The sequence below is a fragment of the Diadema antillarum genome, unplaced genomic scaffold (genome assembly GCF_040938485.1).
Source record: "Diadema antillarum isolate AM-2024a unplaced genomic scaffold, OU_Dant_1.0 scf00000029, whole genome shotgun sequence".
Lineage (NCBI taxonomy): Eukaryota > Metazoa > Echinodermata > Echinoidea > Diadematoida > Diadematidae > Diadema > Diadema antillarum.
The window spans coordinates 1,771,941-1,796,850 of NW_027270918.1; the positions used below are offsets into that span (position 1 = coordinate 1,771,941).

The 24,910-nt window shown below is 37.4% G+C and overlaps 2 protein-coding genes across 2 annotated transcripts in view; one reads left to right on the forward strand and one right to left on the reverse strand.

Annotated features, from left to right (window-relative positions):
• Positions 1 to 4,496: 4,496 nt before the first annotated feature.
• LOC139737959 (N-alpha-acetyltransferase 20-like) lies at positions 4,497 to 11,485 on the reverse strand. Its single transcript, XM_071648628.1, has 6 exons — positions 11,361 to 11,485; positions 8,269 to 8,293; positions 7,697 to 7,791; positions 6,632 to 6,793; positions 5,656 to 5,792; positions 4,497 to 4,940 (listed from the first exon to the last, which is right to left on the reverse strand). Exons 1-6 carry the CDS (start codon positions 11,411 to 11,413, stop codon positions 4,855 to 4,857), a joined length of 558 nt encoding a protein of 185 aa, XP_071504729.1. The 5' UTR covers positions 11,414 to 11,485; the 3' UTR covers positions 4,497 to 4,854.
• Positions 11,486 to 20,247: 8,762 nt separating this feature from the next.
• The window catches only part of LOC139738940 (uncharacterized), an 82,844-nt gene continuing 78,181 nt past the window's right edge, over positions 20,248 to 24,910 (forward strand). The window contains exon 1 of the mRNA XM_071649566.1: positions 20,248 to 20,389. Within this exon, the coding sequence (XP_071505667.1) occupies positions 20,309 to 20,389 (81 nt within the window). The 5' untranslated portion in view covers positions 20,248 to 20,308. The remainder of the gene's footprint in view (positions 20,390 to 24,910) is intronic.

The following is a 24,910-nucleotide window of genomic DNA, read 5'->3' on the forward strand; positions in this document are numbered from 1 at the left end:
TGGTTTGCAGGCTGCATCAGATTGACTAGCATGTCACTCAGCAGGGCATGTTGGGCCATAGTCTTACCAGAGCACATGATCTGTATTATTTGTAGTCAATTTGCCTCTCTCCCATCATGTGATCAGATTTGAGCAGTGAAGACAACAGGGCATGCTCAATGAACAGCTACAGATATTGTAGTCTTGATGTAAGCATGGATATGAGAGTTCAGCATTTAGTCTGAATTCAGACTCTGTTACTCTACCCAAAACCCACTTCTCAGACTTTTTTTTTTTTTTTTTTGCATTACAAATGCATTGAAATGTTGACAGTTTGATGCACTTCAAACTTCTTCTTTTTTTGTAAATTTCTGGGGGGATGTTCATACTTTTTTTCTCTAAGAACTTTCAAATCCTTCTGTAAGGAACCATATAAATGATTTCATGCGATGGATTGTCTTTAAACAAAATCTCAGTTGTAGCCATTAGAAGAGGATAGCAAACGTAATTGAACAGAAAACCTTTGTGATACATGAGAACTTGTTACGGAACAGCTTTATCTCACTGATAACATGCAGTTGAGGAGGCACCAACAATCTTATCTAGCCCAGAGTGAATTCTACAGCAATTGCATTCTCAAATTATTGATTGAATCCTTTGGTGTAAACATCTGTACTGTGGGGTAAAAAGCAAGCAATGTAGCTAATTTCTCTTGCTTAAAAACAGTCATAAATGGTATTCATACTGTACACTCAACTCAGAAATCACGAGCAGGCAACTTTCCCTGAACGCCACTGGCCTGGCATGGACTGTAATGAGTAAGACCCATAATTTGCACTGTAGTCACAAAATTATGCAAGGTTTTATGGTATAAATGTGATATGTGCTAATCTCTAGAATCAAGTGAAAGTAAGTGACGCATTATGTTAGGCTGGACCAATGCTGTAAGCTAAGCACTCTCTTGCATATGCCTTATGATCGTCATATTGATAGATTTTTTTCTCAATTTCCTGTGACAAATATACAATTTATGTAACTCCAGTGACCTGTATATACTGTAAGATACATTTTGCAAATAAAACAAGGAGTATATGAAAGGTACCTTTCGTTTATTGGGGATACCGTATTGTTCATTTGGCAAGGACTGAAAATTACATTGATAATCAACACACATCACTTCACACATTCTCAGGGTGGAAAACAGTACAGCAAAAAACCATGACATTCCCAACCAAAACCACCAAACACATTCTACTGCAAATGTAAAATATGTAATTGGTACTTTTGTTGCCTTTGTGTGCGTAAGTTTGTGTGTCCTGTTACTTTCTGACCAATGAAAAAGGAAGAAAGTTTCTTACAAATGGTCAAGAGTGGTCAGTGTGTACTTAGAAATCTTTCTGAAGACGATGCTTCAGTACACATAAATGTCCATTTTTAATGTCTACACACACTCACCTTCATTTACATATCACGACAATTCAAAATGCCCAGCACAAAATTAAGTTTATTCGCAAATGTATATATGACTAATTCATGTAACTGGGCCACAAAGAAAGAGGCAAGTACAAACGTACAAACTGGGGAATTTCGTTATAACAAGGTCAGATGTAGAGTTACATGATAAACATGTAAAGAGCTGCTATTGCAGGTCCCATTTATTTCATATGTTTCTGTTTTTATCCCTGTTAAAACAAGATACCCGAAATAATGAATAAATTTAGTGATCCCAAGCAGTTCAATCCCCTGTACAGAAGATGAAATCGGTCCACAAAAGTTTTTGTGAAAACAAGTTCATTGAGCTTTATTACAGATGGTGCATTCAAAGACAGTCAGAGAGACATGAAGAAGCAGACTTATTCTCAAATATTAAAAAAATAAAAATAAAACATAAAAAAAAGATCTTAAATATGAAGAATTGTTTGGCATTGGATCATTTACAGTTTCACACTTGTTCAAAAACTTTTTGTGTACATTCTTTTATGACATTAGATTTGCTTTTTCTACCTTCATTTGGAACCTTCTGTCATTTAATACAAACTTTAGAACAGACAGCAAACCACATTCCAAAACTAGGCAAGCAATACATGTACTGAATTATACACAAAAAGCACCTAATGGTGTTAACATGCTTTATTGTCATATCATAGTCCAATAAAAAAAGAATAACTGGTTATGAAAAATCAAGAGAAAACACATATAGTCTGGTTCAAATTCTGCTCAAGCACGTATGCCCATGATTTCTTTTATCATGGCTACTACTAAAACACTGATCAATTTAGTGCTTATTTACCTCGATGTAGGGCAATTTGTCAATCAGTTGCAAAAAAAAAAAAAAAAAATACAGTCAACCTTGCACAAGTTTGAATCTATTTGGATTGAAGAAATAGCTTCGACTTAGACAAAAGTCAAAATATGGGGGATTACCCCTAACCAGCTGGGCTTTTTGGCCTGTTCTGTGACCGGGGGAGGGTTGATTTAACCCCCCCCCCCCCCCCCCCCCCGGCCCTTTTAGGGTTAAAATCAATAGAATATAAAAGAGAAGAGGACTTGAAAAGACCTTTCTCTTAGGATATTATTCGACTTCATGTGAGGTCAACTTAAGCAAGGTTAACTGTGTGACGAGATGTAGCATGCATAACATGGCTGGGCGACAAGACCGTATATCTACAAAATGTTAAATGTTCAAGAGAGCAAAAAACATGGCAGCCAAAGCACTACATGTACATCAAATGGGATAGTCTTTCCTTTGACATGCCATGGTGGCTTCATTTTTGGGGTAAGACAGCTAAGATTTGGACAGAAAATCATGTTACTGATTATCTGACCATTAATCAAAAACAAAAAATTTTGACCAGAATTTGAGATACAAGGTCTTGTCACCCCAGTGATAAGTGTCATAACCATGCTGACAACTTTTTATCCATGTTTTTACTTGCCACTCACAATACATTTGGCAGGACAGCACACTAGCCCATTTTTTCTTCTGGTCCAACCTGTCTGTCGGACCAGTAGGTACCCAGTTATTCCATTTTTACAAGTCCATTTCTGAAAAAGTTACTTGTCCGACAGTGATTTTTACTGGTCCGGGATCGTCGGACCAGTGCCAGTGTGCAGCGCTGCATTTGCCACGTTCCGGGAAGAATCAACATAAGGTATTTGAGCTTCCCGTCAATGAGAAAAAGTTCACAACATCTCTACAAATAGTCATTTCATCATTTGATGAGTAGTAGAGGCCTGGCTGTCTGCCATCATCTTCCACATGTATCTTCAACAATCTTGTCAACATTACCCTCGACATGCCATGAAATAATGAACTAACTTACACATTAGCGCTATTACTGGCAATGCTATAATTTTATTGCCGGGCACAGACTGAGAACATTATACCATGTCCATTAGCAATTATGGAGAGAGGAGAATAGCAAAGGCTATAATAAGAAATAAGGACAGCACAAAGAACATTTACAAATAACAATGACAAAAGAAAAATATACATACAAGCGCATCTAGGTGAACCAAACTTGGAGCGTGGTATTTCACTTATGTAATTTTTTGTGGTGATGTTATTTATCTCTTGTAAGCATTCATGTCGCCAACCCACATCAAGCTGGGGTATCGTAAGTACAGCCCAACACAACAGTAATGAATCCTTGTTCATCATTCAAGAAAGTCAGATGATGAGTGTAATTAAGGTACTGTAAAACATGATATATTCGCGGCACGAAATTTTCGCAAATTGGAGCCGACGGCCTTTTTCGTGGCAAGAAATTTTCGCGAATTGCCACTTGCGTTCAATGCATATAGTGTAGATAAGAAACTTCGCTTGCATTTTAATTTCGCGAATCTTGGCGCTCGCGAAATTCGCGAAATGAAAATGTACGCGAACATTCCTCGTTTTACAGTAGTTTCCATAAGAACCATGAATATGCATATATGCAAATTAATATATTCATGAATTCATTTCAGGAAACTCATGCGGATGACAAGATTCTGGAGAGGAGACCACACACGTGGCGCTGGAGAAACAAAGCAGTTTTTCGAGTCTCCCTCCTTAACGTTCAGTGGTGATGCAGCCTTATTATTGTCACAGAAATGATGCTTGTGCTAATGATTACCACCATCACCTCCTTGAGGTAATAACAAACTTTAGGGTGTAGTTGTTGGATAAAAACTGATAATGTCAGGTGGCCATCTTGAACTGAAAGATTTTTAAGCCTGTCACTAATGACTGAAAGCTTCTGCACATCACTCTCACAGTTACGAAAACAAGGCGTCTTTCATGACAAAAATCATACGCACCACAAGAGATGGCTACACACAAGACTTTTCTGCATATCAAATCGAAACCAGTAGCTACAGATAATATCTTAGCCACTAATCAATTACATCATTGAGAGTACCAACTGCAGTATTTCAACTGCAGTAATGAAAATGTCAGCTACAGATTGCAAGTTTTTCCTTTCTTCTTCACCAAAAGAGTTCGAAACCAGTAGCTACAGATAATATCTTAGCCACTAATCAATTACATCATTGAGAGTACCAACTGCAGTATTTCAACTGCAGTAATGAAAATGTCAGCTACAGATTGCAAGTTTTTCCTTTCTTCTTCACCAAAAGAGTTAATATGGAAGAAGGAAATTATATCTGCAGGACAAGAAAAAGTTTGCACTTAATTGAGTAAATCCTTTGCCAGTAGATGAATGTTCGCTTGTTTGTTTCTGTTTGTGTGATGAGCGTCTATTTGCAAGCAGGGTCTGAGTCAATGTTGAGTTTTGCATGCATGTCTGCATTCCTAGCAGAGATTTTACTGGGCCCTGTGCCATCAGGGGGGCACAGATTGCGTTCACGCTCCAGGCACGGTTCACCGGCTCATTGTCATTCCACCTCCTCAGGTCTGACCGGGTGCTTCAACGGTACCACCGACTTCTTCTCCTTGTCACGGCTCAGTGCTTTCCGCATGTCTGCAATCACACAGAAAATGAAAACGAGAAATATATTACCACAATGAACAGTCGAAATAAAAATTATTCCTCCTTTTAGAATATGTAATTTAGTGTGTAATGGTCTACACTACACATCCATAATATTTTTCATGATAAGATTGTTTTACTGATTGAAATTACAAAGCTTGCCAGCAAACGAGTGAGTGAAGCACACCATATGTGGACTTTAAAGGGATTGTATAGCTTTGGTTGAGACCTAACTTCAGGTTTCTAGCATTTTTTTGGTGAGATAATGAGAAACCTCCTGTGAAATGTGTAATGACATGTAATTCCAAGAGAAATTCAACACTTATTTGATGAAAATTCATTTTTAAACGGCTAAGATATCCAAAACAAAGCAATCCTAATAAAGGTGGGACCCACCTTTTATTATGTTACATTTATATTTGTTTTACTTTGCTTTTTGATGTCTCAGCCATTCCAAAACCGATTTCCATCAAATTTTGAATTCCTCTTAGAATGGTATGCTCTGTACTACATACAAATGTATATGTATTTCATAAGTGGTTTCTAGGTATCTCGCAAAAAGTTAAAAGCCCGATCTTCATCTCCACCTATACTATATCATCCCTTTGGAGAATTTGTGCTAAAGGGCTACTCATTTGCAAGCATCTGAATATTGATTATTACGAGGTGCTCAATATCCTCATCCAATAACCTCTTTCAAACCTACCATAGGCATCCTCATCAGGATCTCCTGAGTAGTATTCCAGCACCTTCCTGTACACTGTGTAGCCGAGGCGCTTGTACATGGACGTTGCTATCTCATTGGAGACACGGACAAAAAGGTCCACAAAGAAGCAGTCCTTCCTGCAGATGATCAGGGCGAGAAATCAAGAGGGGTACTGCAGGGCATGCAGTGCGCAGTCTGAACACATTCACTAATTATCTTTCAAGTGTTTCTAACCACTTTTCACAGAATTATATACATGTTTGGCATCTGTGGTCTTCAATGACTAGTAGAAGGAGAGTTTGTGAAACTGTTCAGTACAAAGTATCGGTCTCAACATTATCACATTGTTCATGACATGGTGCAGGAAAAGTTGCTGCTGATACACATTAAAAGGTTTACTGCTTTTCAGTACCTTTACCAAGCTGCTGTAACAAATGTGCCTTGTCTGTGACATGTAAAAAATGGATGGGTGTTAGACTTGACCCAAACCTAATAGTAAACAGAAGGACAGAAAGATAGCAAGGTACATGACTGAATGGACCATAATAAGTCAAATTTCTTTTTTTTAAATAGTAATAATAAATAAATGACAAAATACAAGAAAGAAATAAATTATCTTTTATTCTATTATAGAAATGGGGCATATCATTTCATGCTTTGGACAATGATTATTGAATCTCTACAACCCCCATCAAGCATTTCTTATGTGCTACAGAATTTAGTTAATAAACCATATAGAAACTGAAACTAGAATAACTTAATATCAATACAAGTGTATGTGAGAGGGAGAGACAGACAGACAGAATGGAGGCAAGAAAAAAATATTGTTCAGATATGCTTGTATTTAGTACCAAGGTGTTTCAAACCTTAGCAAACTATGAAAATATCTTTTTAGAAAAATAAGATGTACAGTACTGTAGTCATAAACTTACATGTAGTTCAGAATTCTGGCATTTGATATGGTTTTTGTTCTAACCTCTCTGAGATCTCTTCCAAGAGATTCATCATGATGGCCGCCAATCCAAGCCTGCGGTACTCGGGAGCGACAGAGAGCGCAGTCACATGACCATGCCATGTCTCTTGGGCAACGGACCCTTCAGCCTTGCCCATGACTTGAAACAGAAGAAACAAAGCTTGCCTAATGTCATCACACTTTTCAATAATTATTTCAAGAATTAAATACTGCATGCGGTTTTACTGCATTTCTGTCTCTAGTCACAGCATACATTTAGAAGTACATAATATGCTGTATATAGCGGTTTTCTTAACATCTACAGGTAAAACAATGATTTCCAAGAGTTAAAGACGATGCTCTTGTTCTCGTTTCATTCATTCATGTTGTTTCAATTAAAGGCATGATTAAGGATTTGAAGAGAGAGAGATATCAAATCTTTTCACTAAAACTTGCTCAAATATCTGTTAATCATACAATCCTGGATTAATATGATACTTAGTCCTTTAGTATTCTCAGTACTATCAGCAAAATGTGTGAAGGTTTCACTGCCCAATTCTTTGTTTGTTTGACTGTTTTGTGTTGTTCCTTTATTTTATTTCATTTTTTGCCTAAGTTTCAAAACAAAAACTAGAGTGTTATGAAATATTGACACAAGAAAAGGCATAACACAGTTTGTGCAAACAGCCAATTATATAGAAATGTTTTGGATACTTTTCCTTTTGTCTTGTTTCTTTTCAGTATTATAAATTTTTATTGAATCACATTTCAGTTTTCTGCATGTGTTGTCATTTTTAGCAAATTCCTTAATCTGACAGTGATTAATTGCTCCATTGTTTTCGTAATAGCAATAATTATTTCTCTAGTGATGATGAAGTGCCATATTGTACATGGCGAACTTTATAATCATAAAGGAGACCCAATTTGCATAGAAAACTGTACATTTTGATTGGAACTCACATAGTATAGTATTTCTTTGATAGATACTTTATTGCAATTATTATTGCATGTGTCAGATGATCCTCACACACTGACTTTTTACGGTGCACTATATAATAATCACTATATATACAAACAAACAAAAATCACTTACTGTAGCCCATTATTTGTCCACCTGGTGCTTCACACACTTGGACATATTCAGGCCAGTGAGCCAAGTATTGCAGATAGAAAGGAATTCCATACTGGTTTGGTTAGAGTAGTTAAGGCAATGTCAATGTCTGTCACTGTTTTTACTCCATTAAAAATGAGCTATCACACTGAAGGTACACTTTTATCTGTGGTGAAATGAAAAATGAAATCACATCAAACTTCTTCTACACAAGTGTATTTCGGCACGTACATAAGATCACTTTATCGTCATCATAATTTCATTCAATTGTTTGAAAGGGCAATATTCAACAGACACCAATGCAACTCATATTCCAAAGAGTAAAGACACAAAATTTCATTCAATTTCAAGAACACGATTTTTTTTAACCTTGGCACATCATATTCATCATTTCTGTTGACAACTACAATTCTCTTTCTTATGTTTTATGATTAGGGTTTTTTTCTCTCTCTCTTTAATGAAGAAGAATTTAGCACATAGTAAAAGGTTTAATACACAAACATACCCCCAAACCATATATACAGTGTATCAGCAGTTTATAAAAGGATACAGTTTCTGTGAGATAGTCCATGTTCCTGGGGTAAAAGAAAAGGCAAACTTTCATTAAAATCAATCAAGATTATCAAATTTTTACAATCTGCCTAAAATTAACAACAAATGGAGTCAGGTTCATCTCCAGGACTAGAGTAAAATATCCCGTTTGCGGCAGTTTAAGCATTGTTACGGGTTTTTCCAACTTGTAAACAAATCAGGCAAATTATTTTCAACCATTCCATATCATAGACAAGATTATTCATTAACGCAATTGTTTTCATAAAAGAAATTTACCATTGACCAGCGCAGTTTTCATGATTTACCAGGGCAAAACCCGACACAATTTTCGCCGATAAGGGCGATATGCAACGTAGTATTTCTACTTGCGGCACGATGTACAATCCCTATGCAATACGCGCGTACTCCGCGATCTTCAGCTGAACGCCTTCACATGTCTCGCGAACATTGCGTAAGCGCCAATTCCCATTGCGAAAGCACATGAAAATAGCAGGCGCACATGCATTGGCCGCAAACAAGATCGCAATTCTGGCAGTGTTGTTGATGTCTTTCTCGTGTTTTTCTGAATTTTTTCGATGGTAATATCCACTTTCCGAACAAAAATGGCAGCCCACATTGGCTCGCGAAAGTTCTTTTTTATGTGAGGATATGTTTTCAAAATCCATGAGCATCTGGAAAACGACAAAAAGTCAAGTTTCTTGGACCATTATATCTTAATTGTTATGTTAAAGGTACTAGCCCACATTTGTAAACCTGCAGCAATTGGTCTCATAGTCAGCATGGAGTTTGGGTATGATTGCAGTAACACCTGTGCAAAATTTCGTTCCAATTAGTCCATTACTTTCATAAAAATAAATGAAAATGCACCGTATGCATGCGTATAACGCTCGCTAGCTCCGGTCCACGTACGTACTACTTGCATGCGATACATGTGTAAGTTACATGTACGTACTAGTAGCTAGCCCCGGAGACCGCGCCTTGCGGCGCGGTCCTGGCGGCTACCTCGCAGCTGAGCGGGAGCAAAAATCACTGCCACATTCACGGCGACTTCACAAATAAAGCACGGCTAAATTTCTATCATAAACACAGTGACAATTAATACATTACCTTTTCGACTTGGTTTTTCTCACCCATTTATCTAGAAACTGCAAAATTTTCTACATTTTTTTAGGAGTAATAAGCGGCCTGCCCTAGTGCAACAGTGGAGAGACTTGCTGCTCTATCCATTAGTACGCATTACGCATGCTCTCAATGCACTGCACTGCATGCATGCTGTGCGCCTGTGCAAGTGATTGTGAGTTTCAGTGAGCATCGGTGAGCTGAAGATATTCGCGATATAAGACATTTTCTGCATCATAAGCAATGAAATGCATCAAACAGTCGCCGAAATTAATCATTTAGGTTTAATCGACCCATGTAAGTACAGTATTCCTAGTAGTTTTTGTTGAAAAATTAAGGAAATATAGCGCCGAAACGGCACCCGTTTTGTACAACTCCTCGATCTGAATGCGAAAACGGCACAGCCCCAACACTGCACGTTGGGGCTGGTCGCAGTTAGTACGTAGCTAGCCCGCGCTCGTAATTCGATTTTGGGTCGGGTAGACCCGGTTTGAAAGTTGAGTTTAAAACGATGATTTTCTCTCTTTCATCGAATGGTATAGACAAAGAGCAACAGGTGCGGTATGTTACTGTTATAACTTGTACTTGAAGTCATATTGGACCTGTTTTATGCAGTTTTGATTTTCGTGGGTTTGCAAATGTGGGCTAGTACCTTTAAGAAGTACCGAAAATTTTATTTTGGATGCGATTATGTTGTCATTTAGGTGAGAAAATCTCACTTTCGTCAGAGATTGTGCCCATTTTATCGGTTGGTTTTTGTTGATTGCTAGTGTGTTAGTATATGTGTTGTGTGCATGTAACAGTGCAATGCTGCGTTTAGCGGTATATTACCGTGTAGTATGTTGCACCTGCTGCGAACGGCTGCACGGCCGCTTACTGCCGCAGTTACTCTACGCGTTTACACTGTAAAATTAGATGGTGTCAAAAATGGCAGAGACTGTAAATACACTGTTATCTCTTCAATGTAATCTCTTCTAAACAGTTGCATGTTTGAAATAAAGTAAACTTTATATTAGAAAAAGTGACAAAGATTAAGACGGTAAACAAGTGCAAGGATAGGGGCAATTCCACGGTTAGTAACGTTACATTTAAAGAAATTTAGATATTTATTTTTACTACTAAATCACCATTTATTCATTTCAAGTCAAAATCATGTTAAACCATGTTCAGCCTTTCCAGGTCTATGATATAGAAAAGAATGAATACAATCCAATGAAATATTAGAATTGCTATGGCAACTAAAAGGGCTGGTTAGTAACGTTACGAAAAAAGGACATGACAAAAAAATCAGTGTCTTGTAACAAAAAGTGTGCAAAATTTCAAGTTACTTGAAACAAAGTGTTGCATTAATTTCAATTATAGCATCATGACAAATGTTCACGCAAATATTTTTAGCAGTTCGACCGATAATTTATTAGCTAGACCCCCAAATGCATGGTTAGTAACGTTACGGTTAGTAATGTTACATTTGTCCGGAGTAATTCCGCAGGTCATTTCACCCTTTTGTAATTGAAAAAATTTAACATGACTTCTGGAGTATTTAAATGTATTCATCTTTTACCTTTTAGCAAAAATTTGAGGAAAAAATCTAAAAGCAACCCACTGTAATTTGCATTTAAGTGAATTTCAGCATCCCCAGTCCCACATGTTAATTTTGAATGATGGTTTTAGATCTCGCAAAATCAATAAATACGAAAAATAAAATCTACTGAATTTGAAAGACCTTAGTGATTGGTGAACATCCATGGCATTAGTTGATACCTAAATTAAAGAGTAAGATAAAGAGGCACATTTCTTTTATCCATGTCATGTCCATCTAACTGCGGAATTGCCCATAGGATGTTACACCGTCCACCCATACTGTCCAGCACAAATGCCTAAGTGTGGGACCGTTCAGAATAACTAACTGTGGTTTAGAGGATTACCAAAGATTCCATGCTATATCACGTAATTATCAGTACAAATACTTACACATTGTTGAACTTGAACAGATCGTCACACGTGAATGGCCGTATGGTTGTCATATTGCAACCTTTTCCAAAATTAAAGCCTTATCTTGTCAAGTTTTGGCATCAGGAATATTGTGAAAAGTCGCACCTGCACCTGCACCATGTACCCATCTGATGGACCACTAATCAACAAGAGAGGGAGCTAGCGAAAAGAATTAGAGCAAAACCAAACCCGTCGACGCGAACCAAAATAACGGGCGATTTTTGTGACCAAGAACCCACATGTTCTCCACTTCTCCTTACATTATAAAAACAAAACATCATCATCATCATCAACAACAACAACAATCCATGATAAAGGGCAATCAAATACACTAGGGCCTACATAACAATTTACAAGGTGCTACATAACTTTATATTACTCCTTGTCCAGTCGGGCAAGCAGATTTTCAAATTTGCTGTGAAACACATGCTTAACGAATATTAATTTTATTTGCCAGAAAAGAAAGTCCAAAATATAAGGAAATAATATAGAAAAAATCACGTGTAAATTAAGGGCTTGATAAAACATAAGCATTTGAGTAAACAGCGCATGTTGATTAACAGACTTGGTCCAATCAAGTGTTGCCATTGCATTGCATTGGAGCTTCTTTACGGAAGTGTTGGAAAGTATGCTGAAATGAGATACAATAGTGTGTCGCATCACTAAACAGCCATTATCTTTGGGCTTCTGCATATAGTTGACTATGGGGATTTGTTGGGGAGGGGGGAATAAGTAAAAAAAAAAATGTGGCTTCCAAACCTTTTGCTTGCCCACACTTGCTCGAATTTGATTTTCACTTACTCGGGCAATCTGGCAAGTGCTTCATAATTATGGAGCACATGAGAGACACTGCTCTATCCAACAAAATGGTCGAATGTGATTTGTTGAACTTTATGCTTTGTTTATGCCCCAGTCACATGGACATACCGGATCACCCCGGACCACCCCGGATCTCATCCGGGGAGGGATCCGTGTTGACGCCGGGAGGCCAACACGGCAACTTTTGGAGGTCAAAAACATCCGGCGTCATCCGGGATTGCCGTGTTGGTAGAGCAATCCGGAGTGGTCCGTGTGGCTGCCGTGTAGATGCCGTGTTGATCCGTGTAGATGCCGTGTTTGTCCGTGTAGACGCCGCGCTCTTCCGGCCTTATCCGTGTAGCTGCCGTGTTGATACCGTGTGTACAGTCATACCAAAATCCAGGATCTCCCCGGATCTCCCTGGACGTCCCCGGATTTCCCCGGATCACCGTGTAGATCCTTGAGCATCCGTGTTTACATACACGTGACTGGGGCATTAAATGGACTCTGTTTGAAATCAAGAATTCAAAAAACGTTTTGAAAATAATTATCATGTCTCCAGGCCCACTAAGAGTTAACGTCTGTAAACGAATATTAATGATCCTCCTCGTAATTATAGTCTCTAAGTGGTTTGTTAAAAGGATGCTATCTGTGAGAAAAATTTAGTATGGTAAATATGCGGTCATCCACTGATTTTCACCTTTAGCATTGTGACGCATTCAGCATCTATTCTTAATGACATTGGTAATTCAATTCATACACTCATTAGACTTTATATACAACACATGGTATTCTATGCATCTCATATATACCAAACCGAAAGCATTGTTTAACTATTTCTTTGGCCTGTAAAGACTCAGAGGCTGTAGGCATTTTGACTTCCCGATTAACGCACAAATTGTGTAAAGAAGCCTGAGATCTGTACTGCTGCTTTCTTCTTTCTGTTTCATTAGTCCCGATATGGATCATCAATGTAGGCCTATTTGTTTGCTTTGCTTACAATATGCAAGTTTTGCATTACATGAACTTTAATTCAAATGAATTTCTTCCATTTGCCCGTCGCGCTGTTCCTAATCTTTCTGAAGTGGGCCACATCAAACTATAGGGCCTATATACTAATGAAAAAGCAAAAAACAATAAAACAACAACAACAACAACAACTTCAGGTAAGTTAGCCCTATAAAGCCCAAAGGGGGGGGGGGAGGGCACATTGTGCCCCTACCTTATTTTCATCTGCCACTCCTACGCCCTTTACCCAATTTCAACCAAATTTAGTGACTTTTCCTAAAATGTTATTGTAAACATTATGATATATTATTCAGCTATGTCCTATATTGCTGGTTGCCATGGCAACCGTAAACGGACAACCATGTCTGTCAGATTTTGCATGTTTTTCTGTTCCAATTTCAGTTAACAATAATATGATAATGGATGAAATGGAGGTTTTCTTGGCTGTAATTTGCTGAATGACCAAAATGTGAAGAAATTACTGTCGTGAATTAACCCTTAAGTGGTCTTCTTATTATTTCCTTTATTTTCTATATCACATAGGCATCAAACAATAGATAATAATGAAGGAATTGAAAATACAGCATTTTCAAAGACTACCCTTTTATTTTGTGTCATTTTCACACATGTTTTGCTTGTAGCATTATTAATCTGCAAAATAAAAATCTCAATATTATGGCAATGTGAAATGTGATACCTATTGCGTACCTATCCCAAACAATACACCATAGGTCTCATATATTTCTTTATGTATTCTAATAAATAGCGCCCTCATGTGCTGACCTTGAGAAATTTCAACCATAACAAATAGTGCAGGTTGACTTGCTTTCCTTTGTGGCAAATATAAAAAAGGTTTGATATAAAATGAAAACATATATACTGGGGATAAATGAATGCAAAGAAAAACATGATCTTAGCATATTTCCTATGTATTTCTTTAAATGTTGATACATATATGTGCCCTCAGTGGGTGACCTTGAGAAATTTCAAATGTTGGGTCATGTAGAGTATGAGTTACTCCACCCATGTGCCAAATATGTGACGGTGGAAACATCTTTTATAGTAAAGAAGTAGTACGGGCCGGGCATAATGTTCCCCTCCCCCTTAGGCCTGGAAGGGGTCAAAATATCTTGTATGGGCTTTATAGGGTTAATGAAACAAACAATTGTAAAAAGTGTAATACACACACACACACACACACAAATATTCTAGAATGGTCTAATGGGTAAGTTTAAAGGACAACAACAACAAAAACAACCTGATGACAACTCAATCTTAATCCTATCGTTTCCTAAAGCCATTGACAGGGACTATCATATAAAAGCTATAAAAATGAAGAGTTTGTTCGCAAAAACCGATAAGTCCATTTTTGAAGATTTTGAAGTACGCTCTCTGTCATAAAGTACAAAATAATACCTTTTAAATGATATATTGGTCACTACATTATAAAGGTACATTTTTGAAGTTATGGTCAAATGAAGCAAAAATTTTCTTGTTATTCTCTTTATTTTTCTTGACCTTTAATCGCAAATATCTCCATTTGGCAAATATGAACTTATCGGTTTTTGCAAACAAACTCTTCAAATATTCAATGAGGATTATTATTGATAGAGTCATATGGCGTGGCAAAATACGGGATGTAATAATCCACTTTGCTGGATGACTTTCTGAGCTTTTCTGTACTTTTTTTATTGTAGGCCTATTCCTGACAGTTACCGTTTCATTCGTTAGTCGATCCATTCTGTTTTATCATAATCCAGAGGAGAGTTGTACTGTTGACTACAGCCTTACGCGTAGATACAGTTTGATTGCATTTTCAACAAAGAGTCCACAGTATAGGCCTACAAACAATAACATAAAATCAATTGGGCCTATATATCGAAATGTAATGTAAAAACTATAAATTGAGAAGGCTATACACTGCATGATACGTGTATTCATTAAATGATGTTGAAAATAAAGTATAAGTAATGAAGCAAGAATATGAAGTAAGTTCGTCATCATTAGAAAGCAAAATAAAACCTTTCTAGTGAGATATCTCACTTGTTACACAAGAAGGAATAATATTGAAGTCATGAGAAAAAAAAATCGAACATTAATTCTTTCTTATTATTTTCTTTGTTTTAAGCAGCTTTAAAGGGTGTGTACAGTTATGGTTGAGGTGAGGATTTAGCTTTCAACTTTTTGCGAGATATTCAGAAACCACTCTTAGATGTCAAAGAGCATGCAATTCTAAGGGGCATCAAAAGTTTATTTGATGAAAATCGGTTTTGAAATGGCTGAGATATCCAAAAACAAGGTGAAACAAAGAGATCCTAATAAAAGGCGTGGTCTGTCACCTTTTATTATTATCATCACTTTTTTGGATATCTCAGCCATTTGAAGACCAATTTTCATCAAATAAACGTTGAATCCCTCTTAAAATTACATGCTCTTTCATATTTCATAAGAGGTTGCTCATTATCTCGCTTAGGAATGTTCAAAACATGAATCCCCACCTCAACCAGTACTCTACAGTCCCTTTAATCGCAAATACCGGTATATCGAATTCAGAAGAATGCATGGAGTTAACTCATTTTGCGATCAAACTTTTATTAATTTTGTGCGTGTACTAGAGATATACTAGATATATCTCTATGGCGTGTACCTATCTTACAGGCTCTGAAGTGATTGTATTTGGTCCTGTATACCGTTTGTATGTTTCACCTCCTTGCTCCTTTCTAACCCCTCCAGTGGAAGAAATTATAGAGGAATTTACGTCCAGTATAGCTGGTCTGATAAGAAAGAGTAAAAAACTCCACAACAGTGAAAATTTGATCAAAATCGGATAACAAGTGAGGAAGTAATGAAATTGTAAAGTTTTGCTGATTTCTGCAGAACAGTTCTCGTACAGCTGATATGAATAATATAAGCTGATGATGACATCACCTCACAATTTTCCATTGACCGTGTTAAAAAAAAATGACGAAAATTCAACATTTCTGTTATTTGGTTGGTCAAATAACTTCCAAATAATGATCAGTCATGCTTTATATATCAGAATTTGAGACTGGGGCGTAGATGCATTTGAAAGAAAACTGCCAGATATGAAATTGTACATAAAATAAAGTTGTGAAGAGATGACAGCTAAACTTGACTAGCATTCGTGCTATTTTCTGGTTCCTATTATCCTTGCCTTTATCTGACTATGACTGTAAACATGTACAGGACTTGTCATTGCGTTACATTCGTTCTTTCGTTCGTTCGTTCGTTCATTCATTCATTCATTCATTCATTCATTCATTCATTCATTCATTCATTCATTCATTCATTCATTCATTCATTCAGTGGAGAGTCACACAATTTGATTTGATAATTTAAATAGATGTGTCCTGTCCTGGAAATGTAACACGTATGAGTGAATGTGCTCATTGTTATTTTCTATATAAGTCGTCATTGGGTTCCGATCGTGCCAAATTTGTAAGATACTTTTCCAGAATTTGACCAGAATGAATACAGTCAAACCTGCCTTAGCGGCCACCTACTGTATGCGGCTACTGAACCCCCCCCCCCCCCCCCCCCCCCCCGCCAAAAGCGGCCACCTGTCTAACGCGGTCACCGATTTTATTTCCCTCGGGAGTTTTTAACCTGTCCGGAGGAGCCACAGACCCATATCGGATAACCTGTCTATAACGGCCACTCCCGTTCATCTCACTTGGGTGGTCGCTATAGAATAGACAGGTTTGACTGTACACGTGGTATCAGAAAACCGAGTTATTGTCTTACTAGAGGAATAAGTTACATGTGAAGATCGTTGTAATACTGGTCTGGCGTTTGCAGAGACATGAAATTAAACTTTGTCCTTGAAATATACATTTTTTCCACACATGCTTTTTCATAAAGCCTAAGGGGGCTAAGGCCCCCCCCCCCCTTAGCCCCACCGTTGGTACGGGACTAAGCAAAAATTTATAAGTGTAAAAAGTCAGCTTTTTACACTCGCCAATTAGTCCCGTACTATCTCTTGTCCGGGGCTAGGAGAAAACTGACCTTTTTACACTCGTATTTCTTAGCCCCGGACTTTCCAAACCACATGAATATTCATGATTACGCTGTGTACTGTACACGTACACGCACGCACCGGCAGCACTTGATTACCTCGTTTCTGATTGGTCAGTGAGGGTCGGACTTCGTCTCCGTCGCTTAGCCCAGGATTATTTTTTCGTTCTGTTTACACTCACTTGCTTGGCACCGCAATTGCGGTGCTAACCCTGCTATTTTGCAGGGCCAGATAGTACCGGACTATCGGTGGGGCTAGCCCACTTTGGCAAAAACGAGTGTAAACAGAAAGTGGGCTAAGGATAGTCCCGTACCAACGGTGGGGCTAAGGCCCCCCCCCCCCCCCAGCCCCACCGTTGGTACGGGACTAAGCAAAAATGTACAAGTGTAAAAAGCCCATAGTTATCCGCCAAGTATGAACTGACTGCGGATCACAGTTTACGTTTCGCATGACCTTGCACTGTTTTGTATACTCGTGGATAGCTGAAGGTAAAGTTCCCTGGATATTAGTAAATCAGGGAACAGGCGCATTAGCGAAGTTTGAAGTTTGAAGTTGATTTGAACAATTTCTAGCGACCCCTTTCGGAGTATGAGAAATTTACAATGTCTTTGTAACAGTAAAATACAACAATAAATGTTAACGTATATAATTATACTTGATGAACAAATATAATAATCATAAAGTACATTGAAAACACGATGCAAAGGGATGCCTGACACAAAAAGGACATCAAGGTACCCATGTACACCCATATGTGGTATGTATATACTTTAGCATACATAAAACATGTATTCATATAATTATGCATGTACACACATTACAACAACATTTCCAGGTTCAGAAGATCTCGCTCTAACAAGCTACCACTGTAGTTCTGTAGTGTACCATATTTTTAAACAGTCATGTAAAAAGAAAAGGTGGTGAGTTCTATAGGGTTGTAGTAATTAGGCTATATATAGATCTGTTACTAGCTTTCAAAATTCAGCTAATCATTTGACAGCTACAAAGATATCATTCCATTTTCAAAATACATGGATAAAGTATTTGGGCATATATACAGTATATGGTAAGTGGAAAATGAGATCATGAATTTTCAGATGAATACCAAAAGTGAGGAATTGAATAGTTAATGCACCATTCCAAAATAGTTACAATGTAAAGACGTGCCATAGCGATGAGAAGTACCACAACCCCAGTACAAAAATGAGCATGTTCCAATTAGACTTATTACCTAACTTGAGCAGGATAAGTTTGACAAACTTGGCAAGATTGGACAATAATTTTACCTTTTTTGTATTGAGCAAAAGTGACATTTTTAAAATGTTTGGACGAATTCGATACTTAGAGGGAATATAAGCTTCCCTTTCCAAGTCAAAATATGTACATTGAAACAAATAATGAAATTCATCTCCAACTAGGTCCAAGTTGCAGAGAGAGCACAGCCTATCTGCTCTTGGAATACCTGTGTAACGGCCTGTAACACAAGGGAGGCGGCTATTTCCACAGATAGGAGGGCTCCAAATGCATATGGTTCTTAAATATCCTATAATTTGTACATTGACCATTTGTATTGACATCACTGTACCAATTTTGAGTATCTATATGTCCTTCATTCGCAACTCCAAAGTTTTCTGGATCCATCATAGTATTGACATAGCCTTGGTTCAACCAAATACTTCTTAGGCCACTGTTTTCTAGAATGGATTTCATTTTTGCAATCCATCTAGAGTGAAACAAATTATCAACATCTTCATACATTTTTATCAATAATCTATATAACATATATACATGATAATTTTGTTTGCTTGCCAGAGAGTAATCTATACACCAGAAATTTAACATCCTCATGTTGACAGTCTTGAAAGTTTGTACCTTCCTGTTTCTCCATAAACAATACAGCTTGCTGTTGATTTATTTACTCCCAGAATATTTCTCAGAAATTTCCTATGAAAAATATCTATTTGATTAATGTCCTCAAACCCCCACACTTCATTGCCATACAATGCTATCGGGAGAATTAATTTATCAAATAATTCACACGCAATGTAAACAGACAAATTGAATTTCTTTATTTTACTGAGAACACTAAACATAGCTCTTTTTGCTTTACAAACTTGTTTAGAAATTGCTTTACTAAAACGACCATTATAATTCATGGTCACCCCTAAGTAAACATAATCATCAACAATCTCAAGAACTCTCTTTCCGAAAGTAAAAACAGGTTTATTTCTAATTTTCCCTCTAGAGAATACCTAACTGTAAGAAGCCATGAATTCAATATTCATACAATGCATTCAAAGCATTCTGAAGGTCATCTGGATTTTCAGCCATTACAATGGTGTCGTCTGCATATAACAATATGAACATTCGTAAATAAACCTCAATATCATCATCGCTTAAGTTTGTTCTTATTTGTTCAGCCACATAGTTCAGACCCTTATAGCGACGACTCAAAAAAATATTCAAGATCATTAAAATAGATAGCAAAAAGAAGTGGGGATAAATTATCTCCCTGGCGAACACCAATATTACAGTCAAAGAGCACCGACAGGACATTTTTTACCCTAACACAGGACTTTGCAGTATTATACATGTTATATATCACTGTCATAATGTTACCATTTACACCATTTGCTATTGATTTAGACCATAATAAGGAGGACCTATCAACCAGATCAAATGCCTTTTGATAATCCACAAATGCGCAATACAATCTTTTCCCCTTTGACAAAATATACCCGTTGCTGTGAACAACAGCAACGGGTATTTTCTCCCAGATTACAGCCACATGGATCACGCGCGCGCCCGACTGTCGTCATTTTACTTGACCGATCAACGTATTGCGTAGCAGTCGCGCGCAAAGTCGTTATCCCGTGTACGAGGACCTTCTTTTTACCTCGAGCTAGTAGCTGTACGCGCGGACGCGCGTTGATGTACATTGGTGTACGGTACGGTATTACTTCTATCCGGAATACTCTCCGCATGATATATCTCGTGCGTGCGTTTAATGCAGCTGCGCCGTATCGCGTAGTCCGCTGGGTGTACTGCGATATCGTCGTTCTTTGGAATACTAAAAGTCGGAGATATGGCAAGTAAATATTCTCCAAAAGGTGCCTGCAGAGTACAAAAATCCACGGTTTCTGGATCTGTCAGCCCTTCCGAGAAAGTAAGTGGCATTTCACTGGAACGATATAATTGTGCAAGGGAAAAAATGGCTCGGATTTAGAGGGAGAGGGTGTACGTGTTCGCTGTGCGGAGCTTCGGTACTGAGCCTACTACTAGTATTCCGTCTCCTCACACTGCCACATTCCGCAATACTAGGGTCTAAGTTTCCAGTTTATACAGTCCAGTGGTCTGTGGTGCAGACGGATGCAATCATACAATAAGACCACAATTTAGTCGCCAAACTGACCCGCGGCGGCAGCTCGCCGACATCGATCGCGAGGAATACATCATATTACGAGGTCACGAATAACATGTTTGTGTGTCGTCCTTAAATCATGTAAATGGAAGATGCTTTCATTTTCAATGACTTCAACTTGTGTCTTAAATAATTGTGAAATCAATTTCACTCTGGAGTCTGATGATGCTCTGTTGCCTGCTGACGACTGCGTGCTACTGCTGGATGTAGCTAAATTTTGATTCTACATTCCTAGACCCTTGTTCCCTGTAGCTATGCAGTGCATATACGGGATGATATGACAGGTGGAGTAGACCAATTCACCTGGTGCACATGCTCATAATTAATAAGGTGTGTGGTATGTGAAGTGAAAACATGTTCCAATGAGAACGAAAGCTAAGCCATTCATCGCCGTGGAAACTGGTTCTAGACAACCTCCTTACAAATTACCTGGCCTAGCTATTTAAACCTGGGGTGCTCCTTAGTTCACACAGTTATAACAAGTTTCTGTGGGAGCGCCCTGACCCGGGCTGAGTCAACAGAGTGGTATCTCTGTTCTGTACGATGAAAAAAGAAATTCAAATGTAAGTGCCTAAAGTGTCTTATTTTACCAGCAAATGGCTTACTTTTAAACAAGCAGCACCCCTGGAAATCCATCAAACATAATTGGGTGTTAAAGACAAGCAAAAAGAAGAGGGCCTTTTATATTTTTTTTTCATCTTTGATTTTCCAAATTTTTATTGATGAAATAAAATAAATGTTTTCTCATTCCTTCATTAAATTGTGCTCTCTTCTACCCATGACCACCCTTCCCAGAAATTTAATATTAATACATGCCGCGATCCAGTCCATGGGTTGGGATCTTCCCGCCACTCATTATAGAACTTGAGTTTTCGAGGGGTTAGCAGCACCCATTGTCGTTCAACGGTTATGTCTTGTTGTCCCTCACCCCCCCCCCCCTTCCTTACACACACACACACACACACACACACAGATTTCCAACCCCGCAAGAAAACAAAACAAAACAAAAACAAAAATTCAGGGGAAAATGACTAAAAACGCTTATGAGATTCCCCGAAAGTTTTGCCCACAGATTCTTGCCGTCGAAATGGGGAGATACCCTTGACACTGTGACTTTGATATTACCCTTTGCGCGTGCTTCCAGGCACCCGTGGGAATCCACGGGTCTCGGGACCTCGGTTTTTTTTTTTTTTTTTTCATTTGTATTTCTTTTCCCACATTATAAGAGAAAAAATAAACTATTCTCACCTTGGTTTGCCCCCTTCTTTTTGCTTGTCTTTAACACCCAACTATGTTTGATGGATCATAGAACCACCGATTTATCTGCTTAAGACTGTTATTATTCTTGTATTATTATCATTATTGTTATTATTATCGTTATTATTATCATTATCACCATTATCATTATTATTATTATTATTTAGGGGGAGGAGATCATAGTCATTAGGTTTTATAAGTATTATTTTATATAATCTATTAACATACAGATGAATCGAAGGAAGGAAAAAAGTTATAATTTGTCAAGGATTGTGAATATCTTTTCTTTCCATCGTAAAGGTTACTCTATGCTTGATTAAGTATTCATACATGTATAGCTTCATTATCATTTATATTTCTTATTAAACATTAAAAAAAATCCACCTGTTTGTGTCTCTTCCGCCCACACTTTTAGTTATGGATCATAGCACCCCCCACCCCCATTCATTTGCATTGGACTGTCTTATTATCATTATTATTATTATCATTATTATTATCATCATTATTATTATATCATCATTATTATCGTTATTATTATCATTATGATAATAATAATAATAATAGTGATTATTATTATTATTATATTTATTATTATTATTATTATTATTATTATTATTGTCATTTGGGGGAGGGGAGAGTAGAGCCATTAGGGTTTTGGGCACAGTAATATACTGTAGGGAGGTGGAAAAGTTAATTTGTTAAGGATTGTAGATATCTTTTTTTCCCATTATGCTCTTGATATTAAAGATAAAAGGCTTTTCTGAAGACAATCCTGTGCAAACTGTCCAAAACTGCTTCACTGCACTCACATATCATGTGATCTTGTGCTGAGTAGGCCTACTTCATAGAATTTTAGTATTTTTGTTGCTGTTATTGTGCTTTTCCCATTAAAAGTAGGTCCTATACTCACTATTCCACTGCTCAGTTCAACTAATAATGAGAGAGAAAGAGAGAGATTGTATATATAGTGAGATGGGAGAGATAAAGGCAGATTTCCAGAATGTTATTTTCTTGTGATATCTTTTATTCCATTTGTTGTGTGTTGAAGTGAGAAACCTTAATAAGTTGCAGTAGGCGTCTATTGACATTTATGTCCGAAGTCTGACAGTTTGGTAATATGGCTTCAGTCTCCTGCTTTCAATAACAGTATTACTTTCTCGTTTCTCACAGATGACATGCTTCAAGGCTGGCAGAAGCATTGGTTTATAAAGTGTTCTAATATATCCTCTTGGTATACTCTGTCCAGTACAAGCTCATGATTTGAAACAATGTCATCAAACCTTGGCATACAGTAATTGCTTGACCATGTATTGGGGGTTATACTTGCACTATTGAAAAGTCCCTACTTTTGATTAGAAAACTACAGAGTTTTGTTCCATTTAGGCATACTCTGCAGGATCTTGTTCCATTTTTAGGCATTTACATCATGTATACTCTGCAGGATGTCATAGAAAATATTTTATTTCTGGTTTGATCCCTTTAGTGATCAGTGGCTGATGTGCCTGAAAAGAGTTGGCTATTACCTCATCATTTCTTTCTCCCTCTACACACACACACACACCTTTCTCTCTTTCTCACATGTTTTTCTTTGTTTTATTTGATAGGCCCTATACACCATATCTGCAACTTACAGGTGTGTAATATAATACTGATGAGTTGCACCATTCAAATTTTTAGAATTGCATGACAAATTTAAATCAATGAGCTTCTGTACATAATGAACTGTTAATAGATTCCTATTGATACCCCCTCCCCCCCCCCCCCCAAAAAAAAAAAAATTGATTACATACACTGTAGTACATGCAGTAGGCTGGAAACAATATCTTTCTGTTGGGAAAATAATGAAAAGGTATCTTGTCTCTAACCCTTTAGTACCTGAACTACACTCATGATGCTACTTTGATAAAATGCACATGTTTCTATTTTTGTCTGGCATTGAACACTCTAGACAGCAAGATAGTAATGATGACTTGTAATCTTTAGCATGTAGGGCACCTGGTTGGAGCATCATACTGGCAACTTTGCTAGCGCACGAAGGCTCCATATTATTTGCTCTGTCGCACACTCCTGTATAATGTACAATTTGTACATGTATGTAACACAAGGGTTCCAAAAGACATCATATTGCTTTATACTATCAAATTTTAACTACCACTTCCAGGTCATTATTTCCAGCACACTAGCTGTGGTGTAGTATGTCTATGTCAACCTACAGTACGGCTATAATTTTTATGTTTTGGTATTAAATGGTTCTCTCACTTTTAATACTGAACTCTTGATTTAGTTACTACATGTAGTATAGGAGCACGTCATATAAAAATGTACATTGTGTAATCTTCTGTGTATGCACCTGTGTGTGTGTGTGTGTGTGTGTGTGTGTGTATGTACACTGTAGTCCAAGATTACCTGGTACTGATTTACAAATGTATGTGATATTGTATGTAAAGATTGTGCAGCCAGTATCCCACGTTTGTATATTCCTGTGTTACTTTTTATGCTTGCTTATGTCCAGTCAAAGTGTTTAAAAGTGCCATTGCCCTCTCAGACAGTGTAATTGTCTGTGGTGTTGCCAAGAATGAAGCTGTACGTGGTTGTTTATTGGGTCAGAAACCCGCCTCTGGTATTTGAGCCTTCATAATGAAAAATAAAGTTAATGTATTTCAGTCAATCATTTGACGTTGTGTACTACTAATTTTTTTACTGAATATCCCCAAAGTTACAGTGCTGCTCTAGTGTATTCTTTGCCTTTGCATTTGTATTGGATTTAAACAGAAACCAGTGCTGGAAGAACAAATTTGGTACTTACCTTGAAAGTTACATACATACATGACATTGATAAAGTTAGTAGTCAGTTAGAGATTTGCTGTTGATCCTTACTTTTTCCTTCAGGACGTAAAATTAGTACCGGCAATGAGTGTGTGTTTTATTTGTAAAAGTTTAACAAAAGTCTGCCAAATGCAGGCTGTGTTATCTTGTTAAAAGTTGGTAAGTAACCTGAAATGAATTTAC